The sequence below is a fragment of the Perca flavescens genome, chromosome 1, assembly GCF_004354835.1.
Source record: "Perca flavescens isolate YP-PL-M2 chromosome 1, PFLA_1.0, whole genome shotgun sequence".
In the NCBI taxonomy this organism is placed as follows: Eukaryota; Metazoa; Chordata; class Actinopteri; order Perciformes; family Percidae; genus Perca; species Perca flavescens.
The window spans coordinates 25786687-25804683 of NC_041331.1; the positions used below are offsets into that span (position 1 = coordinate 25786687).

At 42.0% G+C, this 17997-nt stretch overlaps 2 protein-coding genes across 2 annotated transcripts; one reads left to right on the forward strand and one right to left on the reverse strand.

Moving 5' to 3' along the window:
- Window positions 1-206: 206 nt before the first annotated feature.
- On the forward strand, window positions 207-7984 carry gnao1b (guanine nucleotide binding protein (G protein), alpha activating activity polypeptide O, b). Its single transcript, XM_028570181.1, has 8 exons — window positions 207-533; window positions 696-738; window positions 3683-3824; window positions 4160-4320; window positions 4413-4541; window positions 4654-4783; window positions 6060-6213; window positions 6325-7984. Exons 1-8 carry the CDS (start codon window positions 416-418, stop codon window positions 6510-6512), a joined length of 1065 nt encoding a protein of 354 aa, XP_028425982.1. The 5' UTR covers window positions 207-415; the 3' UTR covers window positions 6513-7984.
- A 137-nt stretch (window positions 7985-8121) lies between these two features.
- On the reverse strand, window positions 8122-17439 carry cog4 (component of oligomeric golgi complex 4). Its single transcript, XM_028570072.1, has 19 exons — window positions 17045-17439; window positions 16041-16123; window positions 15791-15905; window positions 15458-15632; window positions 14981-15174; window positions 13469-13574; window positions 13219-13376; window positions 13085-13143; window positions 12880-13004; window positions 12637-12755; window positions 12219-12385; window positions 11929-12094; window positions 11450-11512; window positions 11228-11341; window positions 10350-10442; window positions 10187-10270; window positions 9992-10093; window positions 9614-9742; window positions 8122-9019 (listed from the first exon to the last, which is right to left on the reverse strand). Exons 1-19 carry the CDS (start codon window positions 17177-17179, stop codon window positions 8885-8887), a joined length of 2322 nt encoding a protein of 773 aa, XP_028425873.1. The 5' UTR covers window positions 17180-17439; the 3' UTR covers window positions 8122-8884.
- Window positions 17440-17997: the final 558 nt, after the last annotated feature.

A 17997-nucleotide genomic window follows, 5' to 3' on the forward strand; every position in this document is an offset into this window, starting at 1 on the left:
TCCCTCCTCTTCCTCCCGCGCCCCTCCTGCCTGCCTTCGTGAAAAGATACGATGAAATCGCTCGCGCTCGCTGTCATTATCATCATCATCAGCGCCGCCCTGTAGAGAGAGAGAGAGAGAGAGACACAGAGCGCGCTCCCCCTCCCCACAACAACCCCAACCCCGCAGGCTCGAGCACAACGACCCCACCCCCCAACCCCCTCTGAGAGAGGAGACGGAGCGAGAGAGGCACTAACAGAGTCACGGAGAAAAGACCGTTTCGGGATCCCGGCTCTGTTTTGCCCTCAATCCGGGCCTAATGCTGTAGCAGACAGCGGAGGAGGAGAGCTCGAGTGAGAGACAACGCAGTGATTGAGAGTCGGTGAGGGACAGGGCGGACCGGAGAGACGACGGGATTGCACATTCTCTTGGAAACATGGGATGTACACTGAGCGCCGAGGAGCGCGCTGCTCTGGACCGGAGCAAGGCCATCGAGAAAAACCTGAAGGAAGACGGGGTGGTCGCCGCCAAGGACGTCAAACTGCTTCTGCTCGGTAAGAGAAGAGCCTCTCCGGCCGGCCGTGGGGCTGCTGCGCCTCGGCGCGGCGCGGCACGGCTCGGTTTGGTTTGGTTGTGGTGGGACTGCATGGGGCGGAGGTGCTCTCCGTGGTACTGATTTCATTGCCGGCTCTCACTCTGCCCTCCGTTCTTTACAGGCGGCGGAGAGTCCGGTAAAAGCACCATCGTCAAACAGATGAAGTAAGTGTCTTTTTTTTTTTTTTTTTTTTTTTTTTTTTGCTTATCTTAACCCGCTCCGACTCAGCCAGAGTAAAAGGCCCGAGATTGCGCCTCCCATATCTGTGCTAAGGCAGGCTGAGCCGCCATGTTTCAAGAGGCCGTAGCCCCGGAGGAGTGCCGGTGACTCGAGCACCTGCTGCAGACAGGCGGCTGCGGAGGCCGCCCCGGTGCGTCCCAGGGTGCTGTTCATTGCCTGGGTGCTGAAATGTGGTTAACGAGGGTTTTACTGACTACAGGGAGTGTGCGACTAGGGGATATGTGGTTGTTGTTCCTCCGTGCGTGTGCGCGTGCGTGCGTGTGTGTGTGCGCGCACGCTCGCGCGCGTGTGTATTACATTGAGGTCACTATAGCTCCATTAGTGAATACCTCTGCTTTTAATCTTAATGGCTTTAAGTGCCCGATATCGCCGGGAGTACTTTGCCTATAAAGCGGATTTACGCAGAAATATGGCTTCTAAAACCGCATCTAAACCTTCCCCCTGTCTAAGCTAAATCACTCTTTGATTTTTTTAAATCACTGTTCTTGTTTTCTCTAAACCTCTTAGTTAAGTTTCTAGATGTTTCAGTGCGGGAAAGGCACGGCCCATTGTATATTTCTTTTCATGTGAAACATCTCACCCAGTGTTTGTGGGTAGCAGTGTTTCTCTCTGCCTCCGTCCTACTCACCGCATCCCGGCCTGCAGTGCACTGACTGCCCCCTCCCTCCCTCCCGCCTTTCTTCCTGCCATGCCCTGCTTCCTCCTCTTCCCATCACCTCATTATCCTCCCTGTGGTCTCTGGTTGTCCATAACTCACTGCTGTGCCATGAACACAAGACACTGGGCCCAAATAGTGTTTACAAATACTTTCCAGGGTTTATTTTAGCCGAAATAAGCAGCAGATGAATGGGTTTTACTACACAGTCTGGGTCATAAAGTTTAGGTATTGGAGGCTAAGTTTAGCATGTTCTCCTGTGATATGTCCACTCATCATCATCACACTGGTTAGAATAAAGGTTGAGAGGTTCATATTGTGTAATTCAGGCATGGATGCGGTGGTTTCATAATTGCAATGAGATTGCTGTGTGTGTGTGTGTGTGTGTGTGTGTGTGTGTGTGTGTGTGTGTGTGTGTGAGAGAGAGAGAGAGAGAGAGAGAGAGAGAGAAAAGTCTGAAAGGTTGCAAGAACTTTTGACAATTTTAAAAACCTTAAAATGGTCAGAAGAAGCTGTATACATAAAGTAGATTTGGGGTTTTTAGATTTTGGATTATACTACTTCATTGAGGGTGATGTAGTACTGCAGAAATGTCAGTGGTGTCTATTTTTTACACTCTTGTAAAACACTTGTGACTGATCAGTTCTCATCAATTGCGCATACTATATATAGAGCTAAAACAATTAGTCCATGAAATTAAGAATTAATCTGCAACTATATTGATAACCTCCTAATCGTTTAAGATTCTTTTTAATAAGTTAATAAGTTTCTCTATGATATTAAGTTTAATATCTTTGAGTTTTGGAATGTTTGTTTGACAAAATGAGTTTTGTAAAAAATGTGAAAAAAAAATCTTCTATTCTAAATTCTAAATTCTTTATAGACCAAACAAGTCTTGATATAATGAGAAAATAATCAGCAATTTAATCGCTAAGGTATATGTTTGATAATTGCCGCTTTAACTGTATATTCATTTAAACTTCTGTTTTTGGCTTGTGAGGCCCACAAGCATTTTGCATACACTGAATGCACAAAATATAAAATAAAAACACCTCCTCTTCGAGGGTTTGCCCCAAGCACCAAGACGCTGACACATCTCTCACCTAAACAATAGTCACAATTATTTTAGACCTGAAACAATTAGTTGATTAATGAATTACTTTATTGACAGAAAAAATAAGCTGCAACTATTTTCATGACCGAATAATTGCTTTAGTCATTTTTGTTAAATAGTTTTGTTTCCCAAACATTCTCAGCTTCCTGCTTCTTAAATGTGAGGATTTGATGCTTTTCTTTGTCTTACATGATAATAAATTGAATATCTTTGGGACTGTTGGTCAGTAAAAAAAAGAAGACATTAGCCTTGAGCTGTGGAAAAATAAAATGTGCACTTTTCACTATTTTCTCTTATTTCATAGACAAAGCGATTAATTGGCACATTAACTGCTAATAAAAATGAAACGTTGGTTGCAGCCCTAAATTATTTTACAGCCTTTGCTGTGTGAAAGTTCACCTTTGCTCCTTTCCCCTAAAGGTTAATGTTGTATTTCATAAAACTGTTAATTTTTAGGATGTTAGTGGAGGTGGCCACTGCTATAAAACCTCTTTTCATAACGAGCACTGGTGAAGTGAATTTCGGTAAAAACCATCATCCCTTATTTATTTTCTTTATCAAACATCAATGACTGACCACAAAGGAGGTAAAGATAAGCTGCAGCTAGGAAGTTATGACTCTTATATTTTATAGATTCAGTCAGGGTGAGGGTGTGCTGATGGCTAATTAAAGGTTTTGCAGTGCACTGTGTCGTACTAAATGTAACAGTACAGTTCTGTGTGGTGTGATTGATTGGTGCTCTGACTGATTCCACTAATAAATTATGAATGGCTTAAATATCACATTACTATCCAATTACAGATCACACACTGAGACTGTGATCAATTCCCATCCCATTATACAGTGACACACTTAAATATGCATTTTAGATAGAGATGAAGGGAGAGAGGACTATAATTGTGTTTAATGCCAAGAATCATCTGGCACACACACACACACACACACACACACACACAATGAAAAACCTCTGCCAGAACATCTGGACCTCTTATCGTAAAAAAGACAATTATTCAGGTCATCAGGAACATATGGATATGTGTGACTTATTCTCTTTAGTCCATGCTTGTGTCTTTGTGTTAATATCTGTGTGCAACTGCAGGATTATCCATGAAGATGGCTTTTCTGGGGATGATGTGAAGCAATATAAGCCCGTGGTCTACAGCAACACCATCCAAAGCTTGGCGGCCATCCTCCGAGCCATGGACTCACTGGGCATTGAGTTTGGAGACAAGGATAGAAAAGTAAGTCTCACAGTTACCCTCCAGCTGAAATGTTCACCTACAGACTGCTGAGAAACTAAGATTGTATTTATGTTTAGGGGTTGAAATCTTATACTGCCAAATCATGGCTTGAGAATAATCAGAAGATTGTTTAGTGTGATAAATCCCACTATCTGTTTGGGTTAAGGCGTCTAGTTGATGTCCATCACATGGACTTGATGCTAGTCAAACTGGAACTGTCATTTAAAGAAATCAGATATCTTAAACCTCAATACCTGTACAACAGGGGATTAAAAATAAATCCACAGTATCATTTTGTTCCTCTTTCCCTGATCTTATGACATGTATCCATCCAGGCGGATGCTAAGCTGGTGTGCGATGTGGTCAGTCGTATGGAAGACACAGAGCCATACTCTGCAGAGCTTCTTACTGCTATGAAGCGTGTATGGACCGATGCAGGGACTCAGGAGTGCTTCAGCCGTGCCCGGGAATACCAACTCAACGACTCTGCTCAATAGTAAGTACAGATATAGACTATAAGGACCCATATTGGCAAAAATAGCCACCCATTCTCTATTCCACATTCTTCTTGATCTTTGTCTTTATCAGCTACCTGGACAGTCTAGACCGGATCGGGGCAACAGACTACCAGCCCACAGAGCAGGATATCCTGAGAACCCGAGTGAAGACTACCGGTATCGTCGAAACCCACTTCACCTTCAAAAACCTTCATTTCAGGTAGCGTACATGTAGCTCACAACAACTTGGCCTTTGTTGTTGGCATTTTGTGTAAGATTAGGTTCAGGGATTAGAGCTCTGGGTCTGAATTGACTTCTTGCACTTTTTCCAGGCTGTTTGACGTGGGGGGTCAGCGATCAGAGAGGAAGAAGTGGATCCACTGCTTTGAAGATGTGACTGCCATTATCTTCTGCGTTGCTCTGAGTGGATACGACCAGGTGCTCCATGAAGATGAAACAACTGTAAGTATGACTCAGTTAATTCAGTCTGAATCCCTCTAATGCACAAATCACGGTGGGACTTTGACTGATGTGTCCTGGTTGGACATATATGATATAACTGCAACATCACCAGTTGGATTCTGGACGGGGACCTTTTGCATCGATATCCTTAATTTGGACCTTTGTCTCTTTCCCTCTCTATTTCCCATTTGCACGTTACTGTTACCTATCTAGTAAAGGCAAAATGCCAAAAAAAAAAGTATCTTAAAGGTTGATAGTTACAGATTTACAACACCAGTGCATTTTTTTGTCTTTATTAACTTCTTAATGTTCATAATTTCACTCATGTCAAGTCAAACATAGTTATAGAACATACATTTTTATTCATATGTCCAGTATGGGATTTCATTTTTTTAACAGGGAGTACTAAGTAAGTAAGTATTTAGAGAATATTTAGATCCAAGACGAAACTGACCAAAGGGCGGGACTCAGAGAATAAAAAAAATCCAATTACAAATCTGCTACTTCAGCACCACGGACAGCACCATGGATTTTTCAATACACAGTTAGGCTACTAATATTTCAGGCCCATGGTTGGGGCCATAGATTCTAACTTGCACAAACCTCAGTCCGATAAAGAATAAATGAGCAGACTAGACTAACATATTCAACCAAAGTCTCTCTGCCATTATGGGATGGAGGGGGAGTGTAACAGGTTAACATTTAGGTCATTTTTCTAACAAGGGGAATGACATCCCTACTCATATGACCAATATGTTACAATTTGTCTCAAAGGCTTCACAATCTGTACAACAAACTATCTTTAGACCCTTGATTTGAAAAATGAAAAAAAAATGCCCTGGGGAGGGAGAAACCCCATTAAAAGCAACAGAAGAGGGCCCCTCTTTCAGTACAGACAGTGAAACTACCACTACTACTTTTAATAAACTGTGAAATCATTTATTTAATTAATTTAACCATTTTTAAATTGATAATATGTTTACCTATTTCTTCTTTGGTCAGCCAGGTGCTCGGGGTTAGGGTTTAATAATATTTTAAATGTTTATTTGTTCTGTTTTTCATTTATATTAATGAAAAAACCTTTGAAAGATGAATGTATAAAATCCCAGTTGTTTTCCATAGACAATCACTTTGGTATTTACCAGTTACATATGAAGCAATTAGCTGTTGTTGACGAAGTGAACCACAGTTCACACACAACACTGCCGTTTTAAGTTATTCTACTCCAGGCCCTCTCCTCACACCAACACCAACCACATATTTATTCTTCCTGCAGAACCGCATGCATGAGTCCCTCATGCTCTTTGACTCCATCTGTAACAACAAGTTCTTCATAGACACCTCCATCATCCTCTTCCTCAACAAGAAGGATCTGTTTGGGGAAAAGATCAAGAAGTCACCGCTGACGATCTGTTTTCCAGAATACACAGGTGAGTTTCATTTTTGTAAGCAGAGCTGCTTCACGAGCAAAATGATGAATGTTGGTGCTTCGTGCTTACTGCGTTTCTCTCTCTCTCTCTGTTTCCTCGTTTGGTCTCCAGGTGCTAATACTTACGACGATGCTACTGCATATATTCAGGTTCAGTTTGAGAGTAAGAGCCGCTCTCCCAATAAGGAGATCTACTGTCACCTGACCTGTGCCACAGACACAGGAAACATCCAGGTAGTGTTTGATGCCGTCACTGACATCATTATTGCAAACAACCTTAGAGGGTGTGGCTTATACTGAGGCCTGGCCAAGCACAGAGGTTGTCATGGAGAGTATGAGGTGTTAATAATGATAATTTTGATGATACTTAAACACATAAATATGTAATTCTACACGTCCAAATGGACCCAAAGAGCTGCCGTCCGACACCACACTGGATTATTGCCATGATTTGTTCCCTTCCTCTCATTTTGATTTCAGTATACAATCCCGTTTTGTCTTATAAAAATGTGTTTTTGAGCTGAATGTTTCATGTGTAGATGACTGTGTCAACAACTGGGAAGGTCAGAAGGGGCAGCACCAGGGTTGTATTCAGCTGGACCCTCGTTTTACAAAAGAAATACAACGCAAGGAGTGTGTAATGTCATTTTTAACCACAGCGTGGACTATAGTCCCATTCTTTACGTGACATTTTTATGTGGTTTTATATGTAAGTCTCGAGGCATTTATATCTATACTGAATATAGCCTGTTGTGCTCCGTTTGAAGAGCTGCTGTGTGTATGAAGGTGGAGTTGATGATGATGATGATGTTGGGGAGGTGCTGTAGCCTACTCGTGGCTGAGGCTCATGGTTGGAAAAGAGGCTATTTTAACTTTCAGAAGGGACAAAGCTCTTCTCTCCTTCAGACCCACACATGACTGAGTAGCCTGCAGGTCATTCCCACTCTCTATTTTCTCTTTTACTTTAAAACATAATGAGAGGATTCTTCTGTTCAGAGTGGCTGCCCATTTCCATTGGCCTCCTGTAGCAGGAGGAAATGCCTATCAGCCAATGATATCTAAAAAAACAAACGTCATATCGGTGCCAACCATCTGAGGACAGATTAGGATCAGAAATCATAGTTCATGTTCATACTATCAAATATTATTTAAGTAACAGATTGTTATCGAATGATTTATTTATTTAAGCCTCATGCCCTACATGACTCCTCCTACCTCCTGAAATCCCGTGCCACATATTTATTTCCTGACATGAAAAACTGGGGTACACTGACACCTGTATACAGTTCAGAGGCTAGAAAGCAGCCCTCTAATGACATCTTGTTCTCTGTGCGGTGCTTTACCCTTCAATGTGAATCTGTGTAGAAGTAGAAGACTGCATGAGAACAAGATCATTTGAGGCAGCCTGTCTGGGGAGTTGTGGGTTTTTCCGACCCTCTTGTCCACTGATCGGTAAACAGGGAACCATTATCCCAACGTCTGTCACGTTTTCTCTTTTCACGGAGAAAAAGTACAGCTCTCCATTTTCACCTGTGCACCCAGAAATTCATCTTCCCATCCCTGTATACTCTTACCTATCACATATCAGTCCCCATATCCTATCTCCATTTTCACCTTAAAAGCACCGTACTGTATATATATATTATGATTATACCAGATTTTTTTTTACTGTGAATGTTTTTGTGCTGCACCCCATCCTATTTGGTAGTTTATTGGTTGCTCTCATGTGGAATGTTTGTGCTGAGCCAATCGAATGTTGTGTTTACATTAAAGCCACACTTTTCCTAACTATTCCTGCTGTTTGTGGTCTGAGTCTGATTACACTGATGAAGGTAAGAGGGATGATGACAAACTGTATGCTCGCAGCGCATCCTCCCAGCAAAAGTTTAGACCAGGAAATTAGGCTGAACATTATGAAAATGGACCACTTTTAATGCTTCATTGCCTGGTGAACACAGCTTTGTATTTAGTGTCAGAAATATGTATAAAAGATTGGAAACAGGTCTTGCATGGCAATAGGGCAGCACTTCATGAAATATGGCGGGTGGCAGGGATCAGAGGCATTGCAGAGCGGCTCTCAATTTATTAGGTTAAACGTGTTCCATCATCACAGACAAGGAGCTATTCATATATTGAATGACCAGGCTGGATCAGCTGTCTGACCTGCTTTCAGTTTAATGGGTATGATGTTCATTACTGACATTTCACTGACAGCCGCAGAGCTCCACTCCTCAGTCCCAGTGTGTCCTCGTTTCTCAGATCCAGCTACAGGTTAAAAGGTTGGAACTCCCCGAACAATTACACTTTTTAATCACACGTTTAGGAGAATACTCTCACATTTTACAGCTCATTCATATCAAATAGTTCACCATCTCTGCCACGTTAACCCCAAACCATGGCCCTAACAGCTGAGCTGCAACTCTGATACGGACTGACATGAGCCGGGCTTGGAGCAGAAGGCAGAGTCTGAAAACCCGACTGAAATCTCCAGGCTAAGCATTTTTGTTTCAGAAAAAATAGAAATCCCCAGCCATTTTGCCTTGTGCCCTGCCCCACATCCATTTACATAAACATGGATTAAACCTGGATTGTGCAGAGCACTTTAGTGAAAAAAGCATCACAAGGTGGGTACTGCAAGGCAATCACTGTTAACCAGTGGAGTGCCTTATGAGTTACAGTCGCAGCCTCTTGATATCTTCACTTCTGAAGTCAACACGCAGCGCTAGAACCTGACGCACCTCCGCTGGGGTCAGCCGCCACGTCAGGGGGCCTGAGTTTGGGCCCCAGTAATCCAAGATCTCAGTTACCTGCAGTACAAATAGGTACATGTGAGTAAACCAGGAGGAAGTAACCATATCGTAAGTCCGTCAAAGTAGCAATACTATACTGTGAAAATTAGTATCATAAGCAAAATGTATTTCAAAAGTAACAGTATTCATAATGCAGAACATTGCCCCTGTTATATATTACTGGATTCTTTTTTATTGATAAATGAATGTGTAATTAGCATCTCATTGTAGACTAATTTTTTTGGGGGGGCAGTTTTGCAACAAAAGTCCCAGGCCTGACTTAATCTCAAGACGCTCTCCTGCATCTACCAATGTTTTACTGCTGTAGTTGGTCAAGGTGGAGCCAATTAAACTGCTTTATATCTTCTCAGTAGTCATTTTATGACAATGCATCATATTTTATAACTAGTAACTAAAGCTGTCAGATAAATGTGGAGTAAAAAATACAATATTTCCAATTGAAATGTAGTGAAATAGAAGAATAAAGTAGCATAAAATGGAAATACTCAAAACCTAAACTGTACTGAAGTAAATGTACTTAGTTACATTCCACCACTGACGTAAACTGCTATAAACATAAAATAATGATGTGTGTAAAATGATCTAAATTACCCGCTCCAGGTTGAGGATGGTGGCCATTTGTGTGAGACGAGCAAACTTATCCCTGATGGTCCAGGTGGTCACGGTGGTGAGGTACGCCACAAGAGACCGAAGCTCTTTATCGAACTGGAGCCCTCCGAGCTACAACAGAAACAGTGGATGGACTTTGTTGTACAAAGTATAAACAGTTATTTAGAGGTTTTATTGAAAACACTCTGCTCAAAATAGAAAGATGCTCTTGTGACAAAAGGGAGCAACCTCTCTTGCAGGCCTTTCTGGACTCATTAATAAATCATTGCCTGAGGCCTTTCATCACATGCGTTAGTGATGTGATGCAATGTGATGCAGAGGGTGCTCTGCGCCACCTTGTGGCCGAGGTCAGCTCCTCACCCTGCTGAATGAACATTTGAGGACGGTCTTCTCCATTTCAATGGATATCAAGCTGGTCATCAGGCTGGTCAGTATGTCGTAGATGACAGGAGACTGGGCCGTCTGGTGAGGGGACACAGAGGCGTTAAAAAATAAATAAGAAGAAAGGAGATATAGATATATATATTTTTTTGGGAGTCACAGCTGAAATGTTACCTTGAACTCCGCCATGAGCTGCTCCAAGTTAACGATGAGCTGCTGCACCCAGGGATCATTAGCTTCATAATCATTAAACTCCTCCTGGGAGGAACACCAGATGTTACAGCAACATGTTTTATGGACTATGGTTTATTTTTGCTCACTATTCTGAAACAGTTACCTCTTCTATGTTGTGGGAGATGGACAGGAAGCTGCTGATCCAGGGTTTGACCTGAGGCTTTATGGCTGTTGTGTTTAACTCAGTCAGGCCCTCCTGTGAAATAAAATCATATCAGAGTATGAAACTTTTATCACTCAGTGGCAGGGAGGTTTTAATTTTTCCTCATTAAAATGACACCATTAAAGCAACACTAGGTAACTTTTCCCGCTTCTGTCCCCCTACAGGTTGGAAGCAGAATTGTCCATTACATTGTGCAAGCTTGCTAGCCTGGATGCCAGCCGAACTTAGCCCCGCCCACAACATTCGAGGTCGGGAAGTTCTGACTAGAATCTAAGTATGACCACGTCAGGCTACAAGTTTGCCAGATCGGGTAGTGGATCTGTAGTTCAAATGAACTGGACAATGTAATGGACAATTCCACTTCCAACCTGTAGGGGGACCGAAGCGGGAAAAGCTATCTATTGCTGCTTTAATATATATTATATACAATTAGCCAGGCTGTGCCCTCCTACATACTTCCGCTCAATTTTCATTTCCCTTGAGTACTCCGTCACACGCGCATGACATACGTCACGACCAAACGTTAGCGATTTAAACTTCAACAGAGCACCTGCCTTCCAGGAAGTTATCACTTGTCAATGGAGAGTGGCCAGACTCTCTGTACAAATGAAATGTACGAGAGTCTGGTAGGAGCAGGCCAATATGTAATAGCTATCTCCACAAAATGCATGTTTATTTACATAAAGTAAATCTGTCACTCTAACCCTATGAAAACACACAGATAGAATTGTTCCCTGTTGCGTAGCACCTATGGTTAATAAGTAACTACACAGCTCTCGGCTGAAAAGCACAGATCAATGGGTGTGTGTATCTCCAACCTGTAAGAGATCCTTGAACTTGGCAGATGTGTCGACGAGGTCGGACAAACAGCTTTCAATCTTGGCTTGTTCTCCAGAGCCGGCGCCCTGATTAAACAACTTGGAGCAGTCATTCTGAGAGGCAAAAAAGAAGAAGAGGGACATCGCCAAACAATCAGGTCAACTATAAGTGACAAGATGAATAGAAGAGATGCAGAGTGCTAGCACAGGTGTGAAACTTACCTCAAGGTTTCTCTTTAAAGTCGTGATATTCTCACTACACACCTCAACATTATTCAGAGTCACCTGAGATGGAAAGAAAGAAAGAAAAAAAAAAAAATGGTTCAGTAGGATTCATACTATTCAGGGCTATTCTTTCATTCTTTCTCTGAATATATAGTCTGCAGAATTATTTTTTACTTTTACGGTCTAACTGGTAGCCTTGAACCTTTTAAGTGTTTCTTGATTCTAATCTACCTTTTGAGAAATTGGTTAAAAGGTTTTTGAAGTCGTACTTCCTTCAGCTAAGTGCCATTTTAAAAATGAAAGCACTACTTACATCACTTAAATTAGGAGGAGGGTTATTCATGCATTTGATTCCTGAATTTAGTTACTGCTGCTGTTTTTTTATATCATAGTCTGGTTAATAATTTCTAAGATACTGCCATGAGAGCGAGATGGGGAGATGTGTATGTGCGTGTGTGTTTGTCTATTCGGCTTACCAGAAATGCAGCCTTGGCGTGTTCAGCGCTCTCGATGCCCATCGTGTTGAACTTCCCCTGCTGTAAGCTGCTCTGCATCAGACTGACCGCACTGCTGACGCCACGCTGGATGTCCTGAAGCGTCGTAGCCGGGAAGCCCTGGCGCAGCTTATTATACAACACCTCCCTGCCAGGTGTAGAGAGACGGGGAAGGAAGAGAAACATACATGCATGCATGAAAACTAAAGAAGAGTAAAAAGTAAAAAAAAAAAAAAAATTAAATGTCAACTGTAAAGTGAAAGAGTGAGCACCTGAAGTCAGACTCCAGCACAGAGTTAGCGTGGTTGATCATGGCACAGAGGCAGTCGATGCTGGAGCTGGATAAAGCTCTACTGATGCACTTCTTCACAATGTAGAAACAGTCGTCCACCATGCTGGAGGTAAGCTGACCCTTTTCATATGTATCCATAGCGACAGCCTGAGGAGGAAAATGTATTCTATTTAAACTGAATTGAATATGCTCTAATGAGTAAATATTAAATTATGTGTGTGAAATACACTGTTTCCCCAGAATCAGAATCAATACAGCAAAACCAGAAGACACATTTTTTTTTATTTCCACACATTATTCTTCCTTGTCAAAATATGGTGCTTGCATTACCCACAACGCAACTCTAACTGCCTGCAGAGATGAGGAGGGGGCAACAGAGGCCCATTTAAGTCATTTACCTTGTTGACAGACTCTCTCATGTAGTACTCTTCCATTGGAATATAGTAACCAATCAGCTCCTGCATCGTCCTGCTCAGCAAGCAGTGTTTCAGTAGCTTCTCCGTGTTCTGCTGATGCTCTGGGTTTTCCCAAAAATGTACAAACAAATAGTATTGTGGATTTTAGATGGACAGAAAGCTTTTTAGCTCCACATCTCAAAAAGGCATTTGTGCATGCGTCACCACATGTTACTGTAAAACTACCCTGTGTGACGCTCTGAGCATCCCCAACTTCAAAGTCGGCCAGCATGCGACGGCGTAAGAAGCGCAGGTAGAGCTCCGCCCTTGCGTTCATCAGGGTTACTTCAGTCAGTACAGGGTCCAGCTCCCTGTTCATGTGAGACAGACGTGTAAACAAAAACACCATAGAGACAGTAATAGAGGAGAACAGGATGTTGCTGAGACAAACCTGGGCTCGATCCCCTCTCCCGGCACGCTCTTCATCATGTTGCTCTGGGCGACCTGAAACTACAGGAGGGATACAAGTTCACAGATATGCATTAAAAAAACATGCATGTCATGCAGTTCAGGTGTCATGCACACCTTGTTGTGGTATCCTCTCTGCTGTATAAACTTGTCGACTATTTTCTGGGCCTGTCGGTCACATTCCTGCTGCAGGTGAGTGATGAGTGTGTACAGATGCCCTGGACCGTAATACGTCTCTACTATGGGCTGATGAGTCTCAACGACACGAGCAATACCTGTAAACACACACCGACGCGTTACAGGAGTCCATCCCGTGCAAACAAAGGCAAATGTACCCCGACGGAGAGCATCGGGCCTGTTTTCTCACCTTCCAGCAGCAGCGTCAGAGTGTCTGCAAATACCAGCGGTGCTCTCTTCTCGCCCAGATCTCCACCTGAAGCCAAGAGCAGGTTCTCCTCAGCTTTGGAGGAAAGCTGTGAGAATATGAGTGTGTTAAAAAGACAGACAAAAATGAGACATAACATACAGTATCTGCGACTATTTCTGTGCAAAAAAAAAAAATGGCTTAAGAGATCTATATTCATTATCCACATGTACTTACAGAGTGGGAACATTCTACTAATTTAAGTATTTAGCTGAAACTCTTAAACCAAATAGGACGAGAACCAGGAAGGTATAAGTTTCATAGAATTTACAAGCAACATCCAATAAATAATGGAAATGTTTTACCAGAGTTAATAATAGAAAGCCCTTAGAAAGTAAGTACCTCAACCAAGGCTGCACAAGTCTGTTATTTCAATGGAAAAATGTTTAGAAATTTCAAAGCTGCATCTGGATCCAGAATCTTCATCTGATCAAAATATACATTGTGATCCAAGGAATACATGTGCCAATATTATTGAATTCAAGTGCAGCAAAAAAAAAAAAAAAAACAAAAACAAAAGCAATCCCAGGATCAGCACTATAAAACGTACCAACTCTTCATTGGTCCATGTCCCATCTTTCCACCAAAGTTAATTAAAGTTTTTGAGAAATACTCAGTAAATTGGCCGACCACGGCAAACACGCTACAATGGCCCCAAACACTAACCTCATGTGCCAGATGGTTTGTTAACACAGAACCATTTGATAAGTCATTGGAAACTGTTTGGAAAAAGGGCAGGCACGTCCGCCATTGATGTTTTGAACGAACAGTTGCGGCCGTCATAAACACCTAAACCTCGGCCAGCTCCTCACCTGATGCCGATTGGCCCGGTTCGCTGCTGTTCGGACACAAACTCATTATGGCCTCAAGATGGATTTTCGTGTGATATGTGATTCTCGCGTGATATTGCTTCAAATACAGAAACTACGCAAAGTAGTTTGTGGAACAGTGAGTGAGAGAGAGAGTGAGAGAGACAGACACACTACTTTTTAGAATCCACTTTAAAATAATTTTTTGGGGCTTTTAAATGCCTTAATGGTCTTGCTCCACCCTATATATCTGAAGTGCTGCACCCTTATACACCCGTTCTCTCAGGTCAGCTGATCAACTGCTCCTGAGTGTCCCGAAAACTAAGCGTAAGCTCAAATCGAACGTGTTGTCGCTGTTGTATGGATTGCAGCTCCTAAATTGTGGAATGATCTACCTCTGCAATGTCTGTATTTAAATCTCTTCTTAAAACCCACCTCTTCTTCTTCTTCCTATTGTATTTTATGCCTTGTGAGTTGTGTATTTCATTTATTCTTCTGTACAGCACTTTGGTCCAATGTGGTTGTTTTAAAGTGCTCTACAAATAAAGTTAGCTAATGATGATGATGATGATGATGACGATGATATAACGCATTGGCCGACCACCAAAAAAGCACAAACACAAACAGCATTAAAAACTAAACTTACCTGACTGCAGAGATATTGGCCAAAACGGTCGAGGCCCTGCTGGTGGAGGCCCAACAGAGGGAATATCTTGAAAAACCTTTCCACTTGTGCGAGGTCGACTGCTGCAACAGCTTCGTCCAGCTTTTCAGCAACGATGACCTTAAGTTTCTGCTCTGCATCCTGCAGCATTAACAGACTGGCATCCACAGCACTGCCTGTGGAGACATCATGTATTGCCAATCATGGATCATGCGTTGGCAGAGTTACAGTGTAAGCCTAGATGTATATTGTATCTATTTTACAGCTGATTTATAATGCTACTTACAGTTCAGTAAGAAATGTTTTTTTTTTTCATGAAAAACTACAATCCTATAATGATCTGACAAAATCATTGTCAAAATGGTGCAAAAACTCAAATAGGATTACAGTACTTCTTCACGGCAGTGTAAGACTGAATACTGAGCAATACACTATGGCAGAGAACTAGAAGCCTCGTACTTTCTTCTCCCTGCCTGCTCAGCTCAATAACCGACTGGTCCAGAGAGAGGTATCGGTGGATGTGAGCAGCAGCCTGCTCATAATCTTCATTACGTAGAGCTGTCTGCACACCGTCTGTGCAGAACTTTAGATCGAGGATATCGTCGGCACGCTGGATGACGTTATACAGCCGTGTCTAGAAAAATAAAACAAGATACACACTAAAAGATCAGTGTGTGCGATCCAGTACAACATTGTTGTAATTAATACAACTTATAAAGAAGTTGAATAAAACCTCTTGTACACTGTTGAAAATGATACGTTTTGCAGGTCTTTTTGTCATTGTGTATTTACCTTTGCCAGGTCTAGCTGTCTGACTTTGCGGCTGACATTTTCCGCCAGACTGCAGGTAAATGTGATCATGCCTGACAGCTGACTGGCGTCTCCTTCAATCAACTGTAGGTTGGGCCTATAGAGCACAGAGACAGCATTTTATACAACAGAGAACATATTCTTCTTGAACACAAACTGTGTTGGTTGGAGCTCAAATAAATGATGATCATCAGGTGCTTTTTGAAACTACACTGATCTGTGCAAACTGTACCCCATCCTCTGCAGCGCCAGCATCTTTGTGTGAATGGTCCCCTCCTGCCCCACCAGTCTTTCCAGCTCAGAATCCACTTCTTTCTGTATTAGCAGGAGAAAACAAAACATGTAATGAGCAACAAGAATATTAATGTTTTGATTTCAGCATCCTATACTGTGTAGCGCAACTTTAACATGTCTGTTTTTCTTTATTCAGTGTCCAACTGCCTTCATATTTTCCATCAAAACCTACATTAATGTTTTTAAGAAACCACATATATTGACTAATTATCTAGGCATGTAGATGTCTGATATATGTGTCAATTATTAATTACATATAATATGGCATATAAGTAGTTTAAGAGATATAGGGTGAGTTGAATAACCTTGTTGCATTAACAGGGCCATTATAGGACTCCACAGCTTTGTAAATTTAGGCTTTTGGGGCCTTAGTGTATATGTATATCTAGTAGGCTTTTTTAGGATTTCTGAGCAATAATTTATTCCTTACTTTTGTTGATGTGCTGATATATCTGATGGACCATGAGATACATTATTGGTGGCAGCAGGGTATATATTTAGGATGGTCTTACAATGGTGGTAACAAATCTCAGTCAGATTCACCTGGTGGGACAAACTGGTTGACCTATTCACTACCAACCAGCGGTCACATATGTATGACTAGCACTAAATCATAGAGAGCCAAAATCCCAACAACCAGAACCAATTCTGCGGTCAAAACACTTCATGGTATGACCGGACTATTGGTAGACACAGCACACAGGTGTGTAGACGGTGTTGCGTACCCTGCTAACTCAGCTGCTAACGTTATTACGAAAACATTAGTAGCTCTAGCCTGCCCTGAAAATACATGGCATTAGCTTGTTTAATTTCCATTAAGCCAAAAATGTACAAAGTGGAGTTTTTGTTTTGAGCCAGCAGCATCCCGGAAGTTTACGTGATGGATGACGACAGTGAGTGTGCACGTCAAACAAACTGCTGTTAACGGTCGTTTATACAAACCTCCTCCGCGCAGAGCTGCTGGTAAACTCTCTCCAGGTCCTCCAGCTCCGTCAGGGCCAATATGGTCTCCATACTCACAGAGGACAGTGAGCCAGCGTCGCATCTTTTCGCTGCCACGGGCCCGTTGTCAGCCATCTTCCGCCACCGATACAGAACAGGACCCCACGTCACAGAGGGGGGAATTACACCCTGGGTTTAGCCTGTCAGGCAACATATTTTCCTTATATACTGTCTATGATCTTTTCACAGGAGGTGAGCTACGGTCTGCCTCCTTGATTCAAAATTGTGACCCCAAACATTACCTTAACATTGGTATTTACTATATCTATCATAAACCCACACATTAATATTTGTTGGTGGTAGGGTCTTGCTATGGCAGCACAGAAGCCGTACCTGAGAAGTCTAATTCCGGGTACTAAACTCTCCTAATACGCATGCGTTGTACGTGTTTGCACTTAAACAGTGGAGGCAATTAATCCAATGATGGCAACATAAGCCATTCATAGGCACTAGATAGAAGTGATCTTATTTTAAAGTGTTCATTCACATAAATAACAAATTAGCCGACCACAGCTAATATTGGGCTTTATATTGCAGCTTCTTTATATTTTGCCAGGAGCCCCTCAACCAGTTATCCTGTGCTAAAATGGTACCCTACCTCAGGTTTGCTGTGATACAATTAAGAATATACGCCATGTAAGGATCATATAAAATAAATAATAACATTTATTAAAATTAGATTTAAGGCCAGAATAAGTTTATACTGTTCTTGAGTGGGTCTGTTGCCCACTTTGACACTTGGTAATACATTTCTTTTGGTTTTGGTTGTAACTGTTGCATCTGCCTCAGAAACTTACAATACCAATACAATGGAGGTTAATAGAATTTCATTTTTGGTGCTCAATGCATAAAACATTACATTGCAATTTGTATTGCCAATAACAATATCTCAG

What these genes read in the sequence shown, in the direction of transcription:
- gnao1b (XM_028570181.1), top strand. Translation starts at nt 416, where the DNA reads ATGGGATGTACACTGAGCGCCGAGGAGCGCGCTGCTCTGGACCGGAGC. An exon ending in TTCAAAAACCTTCATTTCAG is followed by an intron (nt 4,542 to 4,653) that starts GTAGCGTACATG and finishes CACTTTTTCCAG; the next exon opens with GCTGTTTGACGTGGGGGGTC. An exon ending in CTGTTTTCCAGAATACACAG is followed by an intron (nt 6,214 to 6,324) that starts GTGAGTTTCATT and finishes TTTGGTCTCCAG; the next exon opens with GTGCTAATACTTACGACGAT.
- cog4 (XM_028570072.1), bottom strand. Translation starts at nt 17,179, where the DNA reads ATGGCTGACAACGGGCCCGTGGCAGCGAAAAGATGCGACGCTGGCTCA. An exon ending in ACGCCAAGGCTGCATTTCTG is followed by an intron (nt 11,513 to 11,928) that starts GTAAGCCGAATA and finishes TTTCCATCTCAG; the next exon opens with GTGACTCTGAATAATGTTGA. An exon ending in TCTCCCACAACATAGAAGAG is followed by an intron (nt 10,271 to 10,349) that starts GTAACTGTTTCA and finishes TGTTCCTCCCAG; the next exon opens with GAGGAGTTTAATGATTATGA.